Source organism: Onychomys torridus, chromosome 20 (genome assembly GCF_903995425.1).
Source record: "Onychomys torridus chromosome 20, mOncTor1.1, whole genome shotgun sequence".
Taxonomy (NCBI): Eukaryota; Metazoa; Chordata; class Mammalia; order Rodentia; family Cricetidae; genus Onychomys; species Onychomys torridus.
Window position 1 is genome coordinate 9537518 of NC_050462.1, and position 19657 is coordinate 9557174.

Genomic DNA, 19657 nt, shown 5'->3' on the forward strand with positions numbered 1-19657 from the left:
CACTCAGGCAGGATTTGGAAGCTGGTAAAGGAAAGCTCTTTCTACACTCAGTGGGATTCAGTTGCACAGGCAAATGTGAGGCTCAAAGCAGCTCCAGTAGGTGTCTGGGACTCATGTACCCTGTGGCAGACACTCAGATCTAAAGTGTCATTAGACTCCCTGTCACTATATTTCAGGCTTGAGGGCTGCATGTGGCCTCCCTGATGGGGTCCTGGCCTTTTCCTCAGTGTCTCAGCATCTACACTAAACGTTCTGTTGCTGGAAGACAGAATAGCTGACTTCCCCAAATAATTTTAACTGTAAGAGGCTCCAGGGGAGAATTTCAGAAAGGAAACGTAGGGTACACGGCCAAGTAGAAGGGAAGGAGTAATTTACACATTGGAAATTAAGCTGTGTGACAGCAAAGGGCAGGTTAGGGTGGGACTGCACCCCTGTGAGGCCTCTCCAAAGGCACCAACACTGCTCATGAACTTAATTTGTCTCTTGCTCTGTGCCTTCTAAGAGTTCTCCCAGTCTCCCAGACTCCAGCCAAATCCAGTTAGCTTCTCTATCTAAGTCCTCCTCCCCAATCCAGCTCTACTGGTTCTTCCTACATTTGTATGTTAGAGAAACACAATAACAGAGCAATCTCAATAGCCGCCTTCCAGAGCCAGGTTTATGAATGAGAATTTCCATCCTCTGTGTGTGCAATTCCCCCATTATAATAAAGACTTGCCTTGAACTCCCAATTGAGATGCTACTTCCTCATATTTCTGTATGTTTCTCTGTAGCTTCACCACACCTGATACATTGACTTGTTTCATATTTTACTATCCTCAATAATAGTGGATATCTAAGAGGTAGCTGATGAATGGAAAAGTGAATGAATGATTCCATCCAAAACCACAGTCATCAGATGCCATTGGCTTCTCTTGAGCTAAGCTTTGGCCCCTGCCCCCTCCCAAAAGTTACCATTTTTGCAATTAAGACTTTTCAGGCTTAACTAATAAAGTTCCTCTTTAAGTTTTCTACTTTTTGTAAGAATGATAAGCAAAACCATGGATGGAGAGTTCTCCAGACTGCTTTGAAGCTTTTCTGTCTCTCTGTTCATTCATCAATAATTGGTATACTTTGTACAGTTTTGGGCACTTTAACCTAAGATGTAATTAAATAAAAAGAGGAACAAAATGATTCCACAAAAGGAAGACTTCAGTTCCTTTTGGATGCAGCAATATCATGTTCCCATGTGGTACACAATGACACCAATGTAAAATGTGCATTATCTCCAAAAAGTCCAGTTCAGAGCTCTGAGGGGATTCTTCCAATTGTGTTTCTTCTTCCGGGAAGTACATTATACAGTTTTGAATCCTCTACTGTGACTTGGAAAATAGACATTACTCTCTACTTAGTTGGGCTTTTTTTATGTTAAAAGGATACGAATGAGTCATGTGAAACTATGTATTGATTTAAGGGCATCTTTGGAGTAAATCAGTTCAAGGTAACTTTGTTCTGGTCATCTTGACCTGGCAACAGAAATGTTTTGATTCAACTTTTTTTTTTTTCCTAAATAAACAAAAGCAGTTAAGGTCCTTAGAGCTTTAAACTGAACTCAGAAATTAAACCAGAAATCAGAGGCAGAGGAGAAGGGGAAGAAGAATCACTGTCCCCATTACCATTTTAATTGAGCAGCCTAAAGAAGCTGATAGAACAATGCTGTTTCTCTGTGTTAACGTGGGACAGCAGGAAGTGACTGGGTACTGGTAGAGAGCTGCCACTTGGCATATTATTGTCTGAGACACGACATCTTCTACTTTCCCTAGACACAGGTTAGGGACTCTCCTCCCAAGAAATGATGGGGACAAGGATGAATGCCGGAAAAATCCAGCCAAATGATTGAACAGTGAATAAAGTCATGCCCTTCTTAATAATGGCAACATTGCCTATGATTAGGCACTTAATTTTTGCCAGACTCTCCTAGCAGGAATAGAATATAGGACTCAGAATTCACTTTATTTTCAGAAGAGTTTCATGCAATTATATGCCAGTTAATAATGAAGAAATTGAGACATAGGTTAAAAACCTTACCCAATTATTTACTTAGTAATTGGTACAGAGGTAAGCAGATCCAAATCTCAGTTGCCTGGCTTGAGAGGCCATTCCTAACTTAGATCCTATTCTTTTCCTTAAATAACTAGGTTCTTTTCTTCTGAATCAATAGTCTTCTGTTCCATTGTTTAAACCAGTTGGTCCCCTGGACCATAAAATGGTTTCATCCACCTTTAATTCCTCTCAGTACATCATAAACACAACAACACACCACAAAATATTGGACCAGTTGTTTAACTTGGTGATTCTTAGCCAAGGTCAACCCTTCCTGACCCTGTCAATTCTTACTGGGACAAGTAAGAATGTTTGGAGACTTAGAATAGGTGTTACTAGCATCAGCAATGGATAGACCACAGTTGCTGCTAAACATCTTACAGTGTGTAAAACCCACAACAAAGAATTATGCTACCCCAAATGTTTCTAATACTGGGAAACCCTAGGACCGAAATGACAGGTGTTACTTCAACACAACCATAGAACATAGCTATTCACTAGGTTGGAGAGATGGCTCAGTATTTGGAAGTTTTCCTGTGTCCCGGCTGGCTGGTCAGGACAAATCTTATAACTGCACGGCCATTAGCTCAGGCTTATTACTGACTAGCTCTTACACTTAAATTAACCCATGACTCTTATCTATGTTTACCCATGTGGCTTGGTACCTTTTCTCAGTTCTGCCTTGTCATCTTGCTTCCTCTTGTCTGGCTGGCAACTCCTGACTCAGCCTTCCTCTTCCCAGAATTCTCCTTGTCTGCTTGCCCTGCCTATACTTCCTGCCTGGCAATCAGAGCAACACATATTTACAGTGTACAGAAAGACATAGCATACAGAAAGACATCCCACAGCATGGTTCAGTGACTTAGAGTACATGCTGCTCTTAAAGAGGACCAGGGTTCAATTCCCATAACCTACACAGTGGCTCACAACAATATGTAATTCCAGCTCAAGGGGATCTAACACCCTTTTCTGACCTCTGCTAGCACCAGGTATAAATGTGGTACACATACATACATGCAGACAAAACATTCACACACAAAAGTAAAATAAAAAAACCCTAAAAAGTAAATAAATAGAAATCAGCTATGCACAATATTTTGTACCAAATTCAAACTTTCACAGATAAGCACTGGAGTAAGTCTCTAAGATTAAAAAACCCAGTAAGATAGATTTTCCTCTTAAAGAAATTACATAAGCCATATGTGGTCCTTAACTCTAAAGTGTAGTATTCTAAATGTAGGAGAAAAAATAGCAGATTAAAACTGAATCCATGCCCATCTCCATTGCTCCTGTTCTCCTTATGTTCAGCTAAGATCTCCTGAGTTATGCAGTTGTTAAGACCACTACACAGGTTGTCTGGATACTATGGATTTGACAATTTTGGTGTCAATACCAGTGGTATCAGTTGCTTTAGGTGCTCTGCCCAGAATGGTTGGAAAAACGAGCAGCACCCACCACCTCCACATCTGTCATCCAGTGACTGCCACCAGGACTCTTTCCTTAAAAGTGTCCCAGGTCTTTTGTACACTTTCTTACAGCTTCCTTATTGGATCAGGTAGAAGTCCAGGTCCAATTGAAACACTACATGGTTCATCTTTTCTCTCTCCTATGTCTCACCTCCCCTTTAGAGACTGCCCCAATAAACAACAGCTTTGGCAAGTTTCTAAGGATAACCTACTTTCCTTCATCACAGGGCTCTTCATAAGCCACATCACAACAGGTCTTACTCTTGGTTTGAATAAGAATGACACCCAGAGGCTCCTATATTTGAATGCTTAGTTGCCAGGGACTGGCACTATTTGAAAGGATTAAAAGAGCTAGGAGGCAACTTAGCCTTGTTGGAGGAAGTATGTCACTTGGGGTGGGCTTTGAGGTTTCAAAAAATCATGCCAAGCCCAGAGTCTCTCTCTCTCTCTCTCTCTCTCTCTCTCTCTCTCTCTCTCTCTCTCTCTCTTTCTCTGAATATGGATCATGACAACCATGATGATGCTTCAGCGCCTGCCTGCCTGACACCATGCTAACTGCCACAATGGACTCACCCTCTGAAACTGTAAGCAAGCCCCCAGTTAAATGCTTTCTTTTATAAGAGCTGCCTTGGTCATGGTTTCTCTTTACAGTAATAAAATAGTAATTGTAATAGCCGCCAGCCTGCTGAGATTGAATCTCATATGTCACAATATAACTGTAACATTGACATCTCATGACCTGTTATGATGGTATCATTTTCTATTAATTAAGAATATACCACGGCCCCTGCCCCTGCCCTCAAGGGGCAGGAATTATGTAAAGGTGCGAAAAGAAAGCAAGATTCACAGATCTTTTGGTGTGTTTGCCTTGAGTCCTAGAAATATCTATATCATCTATGAAATTATAATTTCATGCATTACTTTATGATATTTATGAATCAAAAATCAATATCATTTCCCATAAGCATAATACAATTGAAGAAACATCCTGGTGTGTGGGGGAGGAACCCAATGTTTTAGGATAAAAGCTAGAGGAAAAATAAGTATGAAAATAATTGAAGACATGCTATCATGTATCCCATATGTGGGGTCACTTAATCCTCTTATCATTTCTTGGAGTAATGGGAGAAATCCACAGAGTCTACTTTAGGGGACAACAAATTTATTAGGAAAGGGAACTCACAAGACAGAGTGAAGGAATTTGTCACAGGATCCTGGAAGGGTGAGGCACAGTCCAATGCTGTTCTCTGGAGAGCTCTGCCCTGGCCTGTCCCAGCATCCAAAACCACGAGGTAGCAAAAAGAGAGCCATGTACATGCATCCCAGATCTTAAGTGTACTAGTGGCTATGCCCCAGGGGCATGTACCTCCAGGTCATAGGCAGGTGTAACAGTTACCTGCTACCTAACTAGGGGCGGTGCTTCAGGGCATGGTGAGAACAGCTGCCCACTGCAATGGAGCATTATCCTGCCTTCATTATCAAGTGCGTGAAATTGAGACTCAGAAAGTCTGCATAGCTTAGTTGTCCAGTACCGCTCAGCTCTGCCTCGACTGCACCATGAGACAAAACCACAACTACGAGAGGCCAAAAATGCACATGATGCACAGTCTGGAGAGTTCCTGGCTTTGCTATGCACTCAAATTTCCTTGGTTCTCTTTCTACCTGTGACCCTGGCTGTCTTCTCAGATAGCCTCCTAACCTCCTTGACCTTGACATTCACAGGGAATGTAGAAGTTTGTTTCTTCCTATTTTGAGGAAGGTTACCATTTGGTCTGAATCATCTCGACTAATAGAGGGTATGATAGTCTGTGCTTACAAATGTGTGAAAAATCTCAATAATAGTTTTATATTATCATTTCAAGAAGAAATACATAACATACTCAGTCCTGAATGTGCATGTATTCCTCTATTGCAGATAGATATTTTTTATTCTGAGAGACTGGCAAATGCAGAAACTGTTTTAACCAGTTTCTTTATTTTGTGCATTTAGATTTTAACTTTTAAGGTTATTATTATATTTATTGTTATTATTTTCTCGTGTGTGTGTGTGTGTGTGTGTGTGTGTGAGAGAGAGAGAGAGAGAGAGAGAGAGAGAGAGAGAGAGAGAGAGAGAGAGAGACAGAGAGAGACAGAGACAGAGACAGAGACAGAGAGAATGCCCTGGCTTGCACATGTAGGTCAGAAGACAAGATTTGTGGAAACTGGTTCTCTCCTACAAAATGTTGTGTGTTCTAGAGATTGAACTCAGGTAGATACCTTTAGCCACTAAGCCAGCTCATTGGCATGCATTTTAGTTCAAAAAGCTTACTATGCTCATCAATATGGAGGGTAATATATTTGAGTGTGACTCTAAAGATAGGGTATTGTGCAGGAAGTGAAGGGGTGGTTAGTTATGAGCACAGAGAGGACATCCTTAGGTTCTCAGAATATAGTATCTGTGTGCACATACAGGGAAGGGCAGTGCTGTGGGAGGAGCTTGTGGTCATTCTTTGCCTATTACTTCAAACACACACCTCCATATGTCTCCTCATTCTTCCCATATGCCATTATCCCCTTGCAAATGGACACAGAGATTAGCATATAGGCAGCACTTATTTCTGCCATCTTAAATAAAAAAAAGAACTTTTCCTTGATTAGATTTCTCTGCCATGCACTAGCATGAAAGACCTCCTAGAAACAGCTGCTTCTATCTGTTGTCTCTGTTTCCTTCCAGCCTGAGCTGTAGCTGTAGCCTTGGGTTAGTCCTTGGCCTTTGGTTGACAGGGTACAGCCCTTGGCCATACAGTACAAATCTGCTTCCTATGCTTGGGTTAGGCTATGAAAGCAAATCAGGAGTCTATGGTTGGGCTCTTTGGCATCTTGGGCTTAACCTCCATAGGCTTTACAAGGACGTTGGTAACTTGGCATATGCACTCATTGCATTTGAATTGTTTACATGTGTGTGTGTGTGTGTGTGTGTGTGTGTGTGTGTGTGTGTGCCCTTCTTGTTGTGGTTCTTGGAAAAATGCAGGCTCCTCAGAAACTTGGAGTCAGCTCCCTTAAGAGAGTCCTATCTTGGTGACTCAAATGTCTTGATGCCACTTTGGAGACTGGTTGTATGTGTGGTACTTCTCACATGTCTGAGGAATAATATACAGCTGCCAAAGCAGCTAGGACCTGAAAATCCTTCAATGATAATCACACCTCCACTTCTCCAGTGAAATGCCTTTCTTGGTTCACTTAGGCCCTACACGAATAACCCAATGACTCACATTCCACTTTAATCTTCTTTACTCCATCAGGAGAAACATAGTCTATTGCTAACTCCCTTCTGAAATATTCATTCCCAGGCACCACAGCCACTAGGCTCTCTGTCTAGTTCTCTTTATATTCCTTACTTGTTGTCTCTGGCTCCTCTTTATTGTCCACATTTGAAACACTGGAGTGTCCTGTGCTTTATTTTTGGGCCTGTTCTCTATTTGCAGCCATTCTTTTGGGGGACCTTTTCCAAGTATATACCTCTAGCCTGGACTTCTCAAATTCTAGGATCTTCTGTCTGATGTCTCCACTGAAATGTCACAGACTTAACAATGTTACAGACTTGTACAGTGAGACCTACTCTTTCCCACATCCCTGTAAATGGGAAATCCTTTCTTCTGATTTCTCAGACAAACAGAATGTAGTATAAGACTGAATGCCCCCTCTCCATATTTATATATATGAATGATATATCAACAGGGTCTCTCTACATAGCTCTGGATAGCCTAGAACTCATCATGTAGGGCAGGCTGACCTTGAAATTACAGAGACTCACCCGCCTCTCCCTCCTAAGTGCTGAGATTAAAAGCGTTTGCTACCACACCTGGCTGGCTTTTCTCAAACTGTTTATTCAATCTGTCTGCATTTCTACCAAATCTACTTTTGAGCCGTCTCACTATGCTCTCTGGTAAATGCTTGGCCAAGAAACCATTATCTCTTCCTTAGATTTCTACAACAAATCTTCTAGATTGCCCACTATGCCACCCTGCCCCCACCCATCCTCATCTGAGCAGGCAGCCAGAGTGAGTTCAGAAACAGAAAACAGAGCTCTATATTATTCTGATAAAAGGTTTTTCAGAGTGAGTTCAGAAACAGAAAACAGAGCCCTACATTTTTCTGATAAAAGGTTTCTAAGATCTCCCATGTCACTCAGATAAAAGTTCAATTTCCCCCACCACTGCTAAGTTCTAATGTCCCTGGGTTTCCATCTTTTGCCTTGCTCAATTAATTCCAGTCATACTGGCCTCCTCACAGTTTTCTCAATGTACCAGACATGTTCCTGTATCAGGGCCTTTTGACTTACTCTTCTGTTCGTCTACAAGAAGGGCTCACCTTTGGCAACTTCTAAAAAAATTTAAGTCCCTCTCAACACATCCTTCTTTGCTGCCCTTGCAAGTATTTCACATATTTGCTTATTTATGCTGTGATTGATTCTCCCATAAGCAAGGACTCTTATCTTTATTCATTGCTGAGTTCCTAGTGCTCACAGCAGGGCCTATCACACTGTGGGTGTACAAACAATGTTTGTTGAATACGTATTTCCCAGATGCTTTGATTTATACAATTAGAATTATTTTATAATTATTTTAATGATAGGGTCTTCTCTAAGGTCCCACATGACTAATGGGGCCAGAAGAGGGGGCATGTTTCATGAATACAACTGTTGCTTACACATTCTAAGGAATTCAAGGTATCCACAAGTCAGGCAATAATATAAAGCAAAAGATATGTCCTTACAAATGATGATTCAAAGACATAGCAAAGGATCAATAAGAAACAGAATTAAACATGAAAAACTATAAATTAATAATATGAGCATAATTTTTAAAAGGGAATAACTTTAAATCAGACTTTCTCTGATGTTGAGAATGTTGCTATAAAGTGCTTACTCTGGATAATATGAGTTATAGTTTCTGAATATTGAAGACCCAGGGTATGGAGACCTTGACAAAGGTTTAAAGATTACATTTTTATAATATGTCATCACATATATCATGAATTAAAGATTTTCACTTGTTTGGTGTGTTTACATGTGTGTGCATATGCATGTGGACTGGTCAATGTTGGTGTGTGTTCAATCACTCTCCACTGTATTTTTTGAGACAGGATCTCTTCCAGCCCACCAATTAGCTATTGGCTAGATTAGCTGGCTGGCAAGCTCTGGGGATACACTTGTTTCTGCTCTTTCCCTCATCAGCATTGGGGTTACAGAAGCACAGTCATGCCCAACTTTTTCCATGGCTGCTGGGGATCCGAACTCAGGTCTCCACGCCTGCATGGCAAACACTTCGTCAGCTCCAAGGATTCTCCTGTGTTTCTAGACATCCGACCTTAACAGAGATAGGGATTCTTACATTAAACTGAAGTAAAGAGCCTGTCTTTAACCATTTGGATACTCATACCCCATTCTGCAAAATATCTTTTCCATAATTTTGGATACTGTAGGACAAAGATCCTAATAATACTAATAATTCTTTGTGCACAGGTTCATGGAAAGTTCCTTGAGGTTCTTTTGCTTTTCTTTTTCAGTCTTTGCTTTGTGTCTTTTAATAGGTTGAAGTAACTCTTGGGAGCTGAAATTACTGTTAAAATGTTCGTCTCTCTGCTGGGACTGTTGGGAAAGCACTTGATTTCTAGAAGAGTGCTTCTGACAGCGTCCATGTCTAATAACACAAAACAAATACAGATGCCCCTGAGGGATCTCTGACTTCAGTTATGACTTCTTACTCCCCTGCAAACATCTCTTTTCTCTCTGAACTGGCTGAGGACACGGGGATGCAGAGAGAGCAGAGATGCTGCATTAGAGACATACTGTACCATTAATGCTGAGGACAAGGAGGTGCAGAGAGTAAAGAGATAATACATCAGAGGCATGCTGTATCACTTATGCAGACCGTGGGAGCTAGGGCAAGACTGAAGCCAGAGGCTGCTTGGGAAAACAGTTCCGTGCAAAGGCCTGTCTATCTGCTGGCAGTATACTGAGGACTGTGAGAAAAATGACAAGTAAGGAAGCTGTAGAACAGGCAATGAGGAAAATGCTTAGGGTGCTTCGTTTTTGAGTTTTGCTGTATGGTAATACTTTTCCCACCTTTTTTTTTTGTCCTGATGCACATTGAAATGGATACCTAGCTATTTAAAAGTAATAACAAACAAATTAACTAGTGTACGACCCAAATCACATAAGCAGTGCACCTGTCATGCCATGGGCACACATCTCAACATGCCACACTGTAGATTAGGCTGAGCAAGCCTCAGCTGCAGGTCCACTAATAGCAGCGACATACTGCAGTGCCTGTGTTTGGAGACACATGGAAGGCTGGTATGTGGTTTAGTAATACATACTCTCTGAAAAAGGCTAAGACTTTTTTTTTTTTTTAGCTTGAATGAATAACTCATGAAATGATTTTGAAATGAGCTATGCAGAGGAAGAAGCCCTGGGAATGGGAAGAATAGTCATGAAGCTTAAAATACCAATCTTTCATTAATTGCACAGGGCTTTCTATTTTGATAGGAATCAAAATTCTGACAAAGTCAGAAGGGATTTTCATTATTTCAGACTATGCAGATGTTATAATCTTTATCCTTTTTTTCATATTAAAATCCTGCCACTTAGAAGTAAGACTATAGGACAAAGTAAGGCCTTTTAAGAAAAAATATAATGTGCTATGCTCAGATGGTCAGCATAGGAAAGCTTTCTGGGAACCCCACAAAGACAATGAAAAGACATTTAATTCTGTCTGCCAGGCCAGGGAAAAACACAACCTGAAGAGCTTTTGAACAAACCGGCCCAGTCTCCTAGGATAAGAGCCGATTCTCCTTAGGCAAAACTCACCTCATCATTTTCCCAGTTTCTTGTTGGAGTCATTCCAGAAAAATACTGCTTATGTACTGAAAATGTTCAAGGGATGAGGTCAGTCTACTGAGCCTGGGAAAGTCCCAGTCACCCTCTGTCTCCCAAGATGAACATAACCAGTGTGGGTGTAAAATGCCTCCAAGCAATGAAAACCTGGCAGTCTGACTTCAGTGATCTATCACTCAGCTTGGAGCCACAGAGGAGACATATTAATTTGTCAGGGTGTTTTTCTTATTGATCACACGAGCTTCACACAATGTTTAGGAGACTCTAGGAGTTACATAACTCAGCTAACAGGAACACACACACACACACACACACACACACACACACACACACACAGCCGGGTGAACAATGAGCCTCCCAGGGATGATTATCAGAGGCTTGGCAGGGCCTCCTGTTTATTTAGTTCTGAAAAACTCTCCATGCAGAGAAGACAGGAAGGGGGTGGGACAAGCTAAGGGTTGAGCTGGTAACCTGTTAAGAAACAATGCGAATGTTTTTTTAAAACTGAAATCATTTTTATAAATTCTAGCTGAGTGGTTTCTCCCACTCTCCCAAATAGCCAATCTCTTCTGGTGGGCAGGGATGCCCACATACATTATAGCTCATAAAATGTAACCATGGCCTCCAGAGGGGGCTGATTACATTTCTTTCAAAGTTTACTTTACCATGGGTAACTAGAGTCCCCTGTTATAGACACAGAACACAGCAGATGTGGGAAGTCAGATAAGTCATCATAGCTTAAAACAAAATACTTTGTCGTGAAGTCCTTTGACAGTAAAATACTCTAAAGGACAAACAAAATGTGCTTCAAAGGCCCAATACACGTCACATCTCCCAAATACTGAAAACAGAAACAGGGAACTAATTAAATGAAATGTCCTGTTAGTATATCAAAGCCTCACTTACAAGTCTAATTCTTGTATAGGTCCTCTGCATGGGGGAGACAGTTGTGTAGCTTGGTCTATTTGAGCCCCCCCCCCCCCCCCGGCAGTGTGATCAGGATCTATCCCTGGTGCACAAGCTGGCTTTTTGGAGCCTATTCCCTATGGTGGGACACCTTGCTCAGCCTTGATGCAGGGGGAGGGGCTTGGACCCGCCTCAACTGAATGTATCAGGCTCTGCTGACTCACTATGGGAGCCCTTACTTTTTTGGAGGAGGGAATAGGGGGTGGGTTGTGGGGGATGCTTGGAAGGGAGCAGGAGGAGGGAATAGAGGAGAGGGAATCTGTGGTTGGTATATAAAATGATTAAAAATTTCTTAATAAAGATTAAATCCAATTCCTGGTGTGTATACATGTGTATGTGCATGTGCACGTACGCACACGTGTGTGTTCCCATGCAAGAAAACTATTTACCTCTTTCTCCATCTGCAGTCCTTCTGCTCTAATATTTCTCTCAAATACTTCTCTCTTTTCAGTCTGAGGATTGGATTTTCTGTACACAAGAATGTAGTCAATTCGACATTTTCCATCTCTAAAGTAAAGTCCATTGGCTTTGTTTCGTTCTCGCACTGTCTGTGTACAAAGACAAAGAGACCAGTTCAAGCCATTCGTGAGCCTGAGCTTCAGGTGAGTAATGTAAGAGAAGAACTGAAACTAAGTGACATTTCCATGCTTTTATTAAAATTTCATGTTCATAAAATGAAATAGGTAAACAAGAAGAAACAAAATAAACACAGAAGATGTATTATATAAAAGGGGCAAAAATGCAAGACATTTGAAAATAGCAAATGTTGACAGGGAGATGGGGCAACTGGAAATCCATTATATTCTGCTGGTCAGGGTGAAAACGGAAGTAGTAACTTTGGAAAACATATTGTCACTATCTTGTAAAACTGAACACTTGCATAACATAAAACCCCAGAGAAACTCTTAGCAAGCAACTAAGAGATGTAGACAAATATTTACAACAGCATTGCTCAAAATAGTAGAAAAATTTAAAATTAGAACACACTCAGATATATACAACACATGGTTAATGCATTATGCAACAGATATACAATCAGTGAAATACTATACAACAATGAAAATGAACAAACTAAGTCATAGTGAAGAAAATAAATTTTTACAGGGAAATAGCAAGTAAAGAAGACTTCATAACATGATTTTCTATAAATCATAAAACAAATAAATTTCTAAGTCTATACTATATGTAGTGTAACTTATAGAGCAAGAAAATGAAAAAGAAAACAAGAACATTGGGAGGATGGTGCCCCTGGAATGGTAAAATGGTCACCAGTAGCTGAAATGGTTCTAGCAATGTCCCAGTTATGTTTTTCTCAAGACTGCCCACAATAAAAACAAAACAAGCACACACACACACACACAAACAAACAAACATTTTAAAGGCTGGGTGTGATGACAAACATTTTTAATCCCAGTGCTTGGGAGGCACAGGCAGGGAGATCTCTGTGAATTCAAGGCCAGTGTGGTCTACATGGCAAGTTCTAGGCCACCCAGTGCTGCACAGACTCTGTCTCAAAGAAAGAAAGGAGAAAGAGAAGAAAAATACTTTACCTTCTTATCTTTCCATATATATGTAAATACATGCATACAAAACAACCAAGACAATGCTCATTCTTCTATCTACATACACTCTGATATTGACGTTCCATTACATTAAAAGCAATAACAAGTTAGCAACCCTGATAAGGCATATAACTTGAAAAGTATCTTTCTAATTCATAAACTGGATCAATTGATGTTCAATTGATGTTCATTTTATTATTAAACTTATACAGAAGTCATGCACACATTATTTTATAACAATCAAGAAACTAAAGAAGTGGGTGCATGGGTTGACTTTTCACACAGGCTCCTTAGAGTGTATGAATGTAGGGCCTAGAAGGAGAATATCGAGTCGGAACATCAAGTCTGGGCTGCTCAAGTTGGAGCTAAGTGTTTCAGGATAGTAGATCTCAGAACTGAGTCTGCAAACCCAGCCAAGTGGAAGTGGGAAACCTGTCTTTTCTCAACTACAGAATACATCACTATTCAAAAACAGTATAAAGTTGAAAACATGTTAGCTCTCCAAGACCATGCTAGCATCATATCCATGCTCAGGTTCCATGCATGCAACCTCATCCTCAGTCAGGAGGAACGGAAGGCCTTTGCCCCACATTTCAGCACTGACATTTTCAACCTGTAATCACGCTTTGGCTCTTCCTTTACCACACAATTGGAAGTCAGCCTGAAGAGGCACCTATGAACAGTTATTTCCCAAACAGAACCAGCATCAGCCTTCAAAAGCAGGGCTTTATGGTGAGGATACAGTTCAGTGATAGGGTTCTGCTTAGGACCACAAGGTCCTAGGTTCAATTCCGAATGCTACAATCAACACAACAACAACATGGCAAACAACAGCAGGGCTTTCCTCAAGAGTGCAGGAGGAAGCCTGGCTCTGACTGAGCAGGGACCTGTTCTATTTCCAACAGAGCCCTGACCTTCCTGAAAACTGCCACTTGTCTGGAAGGGAAATGAATTAATCACTTTTAGGGGTCCTTTCAATGTCCCTTCATGAAGCTACTACTATACAGCATTCAAAGTGTGTAGAGATGACAATTGTTTCTTTTCCTAAAGAAAAATGGGGGAAACACAGAGACTGTGATATTTGTGGGCGGGGTCTGCACAGGCTGGTGGATGTTACTAATTTTCTGTGCCATTCTTTCAATGGGTAAGTGTCTGGGAATGTGAAGGTATAGGGTAGGGGCAGTCAATGGCTGACTTGGCCTCCGTATACCTGCCACTTCTGTGTGGCATTCAGCAAAAGAAATCTTAAACTTCATTGAGATATGGCCTGAGCAACAGTGGACATCCCCACACAATACTTTCCCTCCCCTAGATGGATCCATTTACAACCACAGTGAAGTCTCCCACTCACAGAAGAGGCGAATGAAAACTCAGAGGCCTCAGACAACAGTGTCCTGAAAAGCTGGTGCGTTGTATGTTGCTAGTTTGTAGGCTCAGGGGTTTATACTAGGGAGTTCATCCTTGTAAATTTTCTTTCTGTTAGTTAGGAGCACTTAGGCTGCATCATAGAATGATGGGCAGTCGGGGAAAATTTTCCTTTGTATACATTAAATATCTCTAGATATCAGAACGCAAGTACATGATCAACTTTTCAGTTTTGAGTGCAAGTCCATTTCAGGTCCTTGAGATGCACTAGAGCCACGGAGGAGCAGCACAGACATATAAAACTTGCCTATGCTTCCCCAGAGCCTGCAGTGTGATGGAATTTACCCCAGGACAGACTGTCAAAATGCCTTATGGGATCCCACCTGAAGCAATTCTCTTTCAGGAAGTCATGCAAACTCTTACCTCTGCCCCTGCCTCTAGTCTGCTGGCGTCCTCTGAAGTACTTGTCAGGTTTCCAGGGTGAAGGAGGGAATCATCATCTTTGCAAGGGCTGTTGACAGCCTCTAATTCATCAAAAAGAATATTGACATCCTTGGCCACTGGAAGCAAAGCACATACATTAAAACGGGCTAAGAAGCTGGGCAGGACATCAACAGTGAGAGGAGGTGTCTCCCTTTGGCTTCCTGTGCACACACTGTTTCAACAACACCTCCCTAAGAGAAAAGACATCAGACATAAAACCTGTTGGACCAAACAGGTGACTTTAGTCAAGACAAAGTAGGTAAAACACCTTCATGTCATAAACATAATTTGTCTTCCAGAATAACAAAGGGTGATTTATTCAGATTGCCTTTATATAGTGGTTTAGAGAAAGGTACTTTCATTTAAAACTACTAAGAATTCATTCCCCAGGTTGGAAGGTGAGTTGTGCTTTTTAACGCTATATTTCCTTACTTAAGAGCCATACAGCTTGACAAGGCACCCCATAAAAGTGCCACGTGTATGGCTTAGTGGCATTTATTTATTTCTTCATTTCTTCCTTTATAATATCTCTAATACATTCAAGAATGAAGCATACAGTTAGGTTTCCTGTCTTCGTTCTTCCTCTAACGATGAATTGAAAGGAAGGAGCCATCCAGAGGATCCTCCTATAGACTATGTTAATGATACAACAATATACAAAGAGCTGTCCAACAGGGTTCTTGGGGAGACTACAAAGATCAAATGCACCTTGCAGCACACCGTGGAGAAAAAGCTGAACACCCCCAAGGAGTGGACATCCAGGCATGGGTCTCTTCTTCCCCACCTTAAATTATGTCCTGACATTACAATTATTTTTTATTTTGATGCTTTAAAAGTGCCCAAGGGTCTATAACTGGCCAGAAGCTGTTTTCATAAAATGACTTGTGGGAGACTGGATTTGAGTAGTCATTCTTTCGTTCATAAATGTTTTAGACATGCTCACAGTGTGTGCCAAGTGTACAGCTGTGTGGTAGGCACATTCTGGTGAGGGAAAGTGATGTGGCTCTTTGCCTTTGTGGAAAAGGAAATAGATCAAAGAAGTGCAAACAATGAGTAGTTTAAAAAGAAAGAACGAGCCGGGCATAGAGGAGAGATAATCTGTGTAGTTGGGGTGTCCAGATTCTAAAACTATAGCCGAGCACGTGACTTTATGCAGTTCTCTTGTCTTTTCAAGTCCTTCACCTGCAAAGCAAAACGCATGAAAAGAGGAATGTCGTGGCTTACTGGAACAAGCTCAATCATTATCCTCCTCCAAGGGTGACCAAACTCCCAGAACCTGTGAATATGTTACTTTACATCAATAAAGGCTTCCAGATGTGTTTCTATTAAGGGTCACACATGGGGGACACACTTCTCCTGGGTTACTGGGTAGGCGCCATGAAATCACAGGACAATCAGAGTCAGAGAGAGGAAGAGGAAATACTGCTGGCTTTGAAGAGAGGGCAGAGCCATGGACCACAGCGAGTAGGTGGCCTCTCGAAGACAGCAACACCAACAAAACAGACTGCCCCACACCACCTCCAGCAGGAAAGCAGGTACCAACACCTTGATTTCAGGTTCTGACCTCCAGAGCATCAGATCATCAGATGTGTTGTTTGAAGATATCAAGTGTGTGGCAATTCAGCACACCAGTGCTGATGAATGTAGTCACCATTGGTATTTAGACCACTATATTGGTTAAAATATTAAGGCAACTCCACGTAGTGAAAAGGGAGGTTTATTTTGTGGGGTAACTTACAAGTGAAGGGATAGGTTACAGGGTCTGGGAAAGGTATGTCGCAGTCTGGCGGTGTTCTTGGAGAACTCTGTTCTGTCTACCTCCAGCGTCCAGGGTCCAGGAACCAAGAGAGCCCTGGCATCCAGATCCCGGGTCTTCAGGGGTCCTCTCTCTGCTCTGCCTTGTAGGCGTGACAGTTACTGAAGCCTCAAAGGGGGTAGTATTTCCAGGTCAAAGTGGAACGGTTACCCACTACAGACCATGAAGACTACAGAAAAGAAAACCCCATTGTCTTTCCACATAGCTAGGCTCAAAGAGAGGAGCTGAAGAAGTTGATGTTTTTGAAGACGCAACACGTGTAGTGTTTCAAGGACAGATTGTCTGACCACCCAGGGTAGAGACTCTCCCCTTTCCATGGTCATACTCTTATTACGTCTTTCCCAGCACAGCAGACAGACTGCAATTACCTTCTTTATTCATGTTTAAGGATGCATTTGTTTTCCTTATTGGGATTCAGGGCAGGGACGTCGCTAGTTTTGACAGCTCTATAGAGAACGTGGCACAGAGTCAGTGCTCAACACAACACGTACTTGTTAAAAGACATGGTGGGGACTGTGGTCTAGTGACATGAAAATCTCTTTCCGCTAATATCATTGAACCCAGGACTCCACTCATGATTTTTAGGGTTGAGCCAGGACCTCACAGTTTCAAGTAGACAGTGATGAAATTACAGGTAGTTATGGATTCGTTTTGAGCCATAGGACAAAATGTCATTTTAACAAAGTCAAAGGCCTGCTGGCTATTGCAAACACTTACTTAGTTGTATAAATTTGTGCTTGTTTGCACAACAAGGTAGACATCTTTTAGACTTCTTATCATTCTTTGGATATTAAAGGCCCATGTTTTAAAGGCTTCGTCTGGAAGCTAATACTGTTAAGAAATTACAGAAACTTTAATATGCTTAACCCAGCAGGGGTTCATCTAGCCACTGGGAGCCTTCTCTCCCCCTTTTAAACTCTAGCCAAGGGTCTAGAGGCCTTACTCTTACTCTGTCACCCACTAGCTGCTAGGATATAGCCTTAGCACAGGACCAAAAGCAATAGGACCAATCAACCATGTACCGAAGTCTCCCAAACTGGGCGCCCCAACAAGCCCTTTCTGTTTGTAAGTTGATTGCCTTGGGTATTGGTTGCAATCACAGAACACTATCACAGGAATGAATCCTGGAAATGGAGCACTGAGAAGCAGAGGTGTTGCTGTGACTGCATCTGACACTGTGAATGAGCTTTTGAAACTGGCTTGCAGGAGGAACACAGAGGCATTCGAAGAAGGCTAAAAGCCTAGAATGCTGCAGTTTAGAAGCAGAATTAGAGTTCAAAAGATCAGAATGCTAACAGTAGCATGGTAGAAGCTGCAAGCATGAGTTTTCAAAGGGACATGATGAAGCTATGGAAACCGGAGTAAAGACCACCTTTGTGTCTGCATAAGGAATTTGCACGGACTGTGCCCATACCCTGAGACTATATAGGAGGCTGAGCTTGAAGGTGAATGGTAAGTTTACCAGCCAACTGTCAATGAAGTAGTCTGGGTATCACTGGTTGATTCTAGACAAATTTACACTGAGAATTGGGAACAAAGTGAAAGAGCAGAAATATTTGGAAAACTTATGTGTAAAGGTGCAGCTGAAATGGGTGCAATTGCTAAAGACATTAGAATATCGAGAAGATGCTAAGAGCATCTCATCTGGATAATCGGAAATATGCCTGGAGGCAATTTCAGATGCTGGTCCTAATACAGTGGCCAGGGAGATTAAAAGGGATAATGGGCATGCTGTTTGCATAGTAACATGTAGAGAGCAGAAATGTGGGTTGTCAACTGCAGACTTTCAGACATTTAAGTCATCATTTTATCAACACAAAAAAGTAAAATAGGTATTAACCAGATGGACAGGTTGCTTCAAGGAGTCAGTTTCTCATTGTGACAAACATCTAGCAAAAATCAACTTGGAGGAAGAAAGACTTGTTTTAGATCACTGCTGGCAGGGGAAGGAGCACAGGGTCAGGGCTCCAGTCTTGGTGTGAGGTTGCTGGCCGGTCACATTGCAGAGGCAGACAGAAAGCAGTGGGAGACTGAGGCTGCTCTGATTCCCCCTCTTGCTCTGTCTGAGTCACCAACCAAGGATGGTCACTTTCACATTCAGAGTGAGTCTTTTCTTCTCAGCTAATCCTCTCTGAAAATATACTCAGACACACTTAGGGGTGTGTGCTACCTGCCTGTCATTCACTCAGAGAATGTCCAACAAAGGAGGTGGCACTCTAGTTCCAGATCTTGGAATGAATGTCCCATGAACAACAAAGGACTACTGTGGCATTAGGCTGAGAAACCCTACTCTGCATTAAGGCTCCAATTCATTGACACTAATGCAAACAGCTGGTGAGGAATGGAGGGAAGCCCTTTACCTTCCCTGTCTGAAGTCACTAAGGAGCTGATGTTAATGGGGAGATGTTCAGAGAAGTCAGTATGCCATAGAAATCCATTTTTTAAAAAAATAATTTAGTCCTCTTTATCACTTGCCAAACACTCCATAGCTTTAGCAGACATTAAATTCCTTATCAGAGCATGAGCAGCTAAGCATGTCATCAGTAGAACACAGTGGCCAGGTGTTTCCCTTCTTTTCCAAAGAGAAAGAGAAGGGGGCTTTGCAGCATGTCAGCACTGCTTTAGGGCTCTTCATCTTTAACTACTGGGCAGGTTTTAGGAATGAAGTACAATATTGTTATATACAAACTTATGTTATCTCCTGAAGGAGAAAATTAAGCCTTAGATTACAAAGCAAACCGATAGGTTTTTAAAAATCTATTCATTCAACCATATTTTAAGTATCTACTATGTCTAAACACTGTATTAGGCTAGGGATTAAGGGTAAGACACTGGACATCATGGGCATGGACTCTTGCCTTAGAGAGCTCACTGTCCATCCAGAGTGGGGAGTAAGGCTTCTCTATCCATGGCCTGAACCTCACAGAGATGCCATGTATTCATATAAGATCATTTGATAAAGGATTTCATTACCCCCCCCCAAATGTTTTTTCCTCAAACAGAAAATATTCGATAATTATCTACATAGTAGAATTCTGCTCTT

The 19657-nt window shown here is 41.6% G+C and overlaps 1 protein-coding gene across 4 annotated transcripts in view; it reads right to left on the minus strand.

Annotated features, from left to right (window-relative positions):
* Nucleotides 1-19657, minus strand: part of Ano4 (anoctamin 4) — a 300336-nt gene that overhangs the window by 144273 nt on the left and 136406 nt on the right. For all 4 annotated transcript variants that reach the window (XM_036169504.1, XM_036169505.1, XM_036169502.1 and 1 more), the window contains 2 exons: nucleotides 14739-14875; nucleotides 11778-11936 (listed from right to left, as the gene is read on the minus strand). In XM_036169504.1, coding sequence (XP_036025397.1) covers nucleotides 11778-11936; nucleotides 14739-14875 — 296 coding nt within the window. The remainder of the gene's footprint in view (nucleotides 1-11777; nucleotides 11937-14738; nucleotides 14876-19657) is intronic.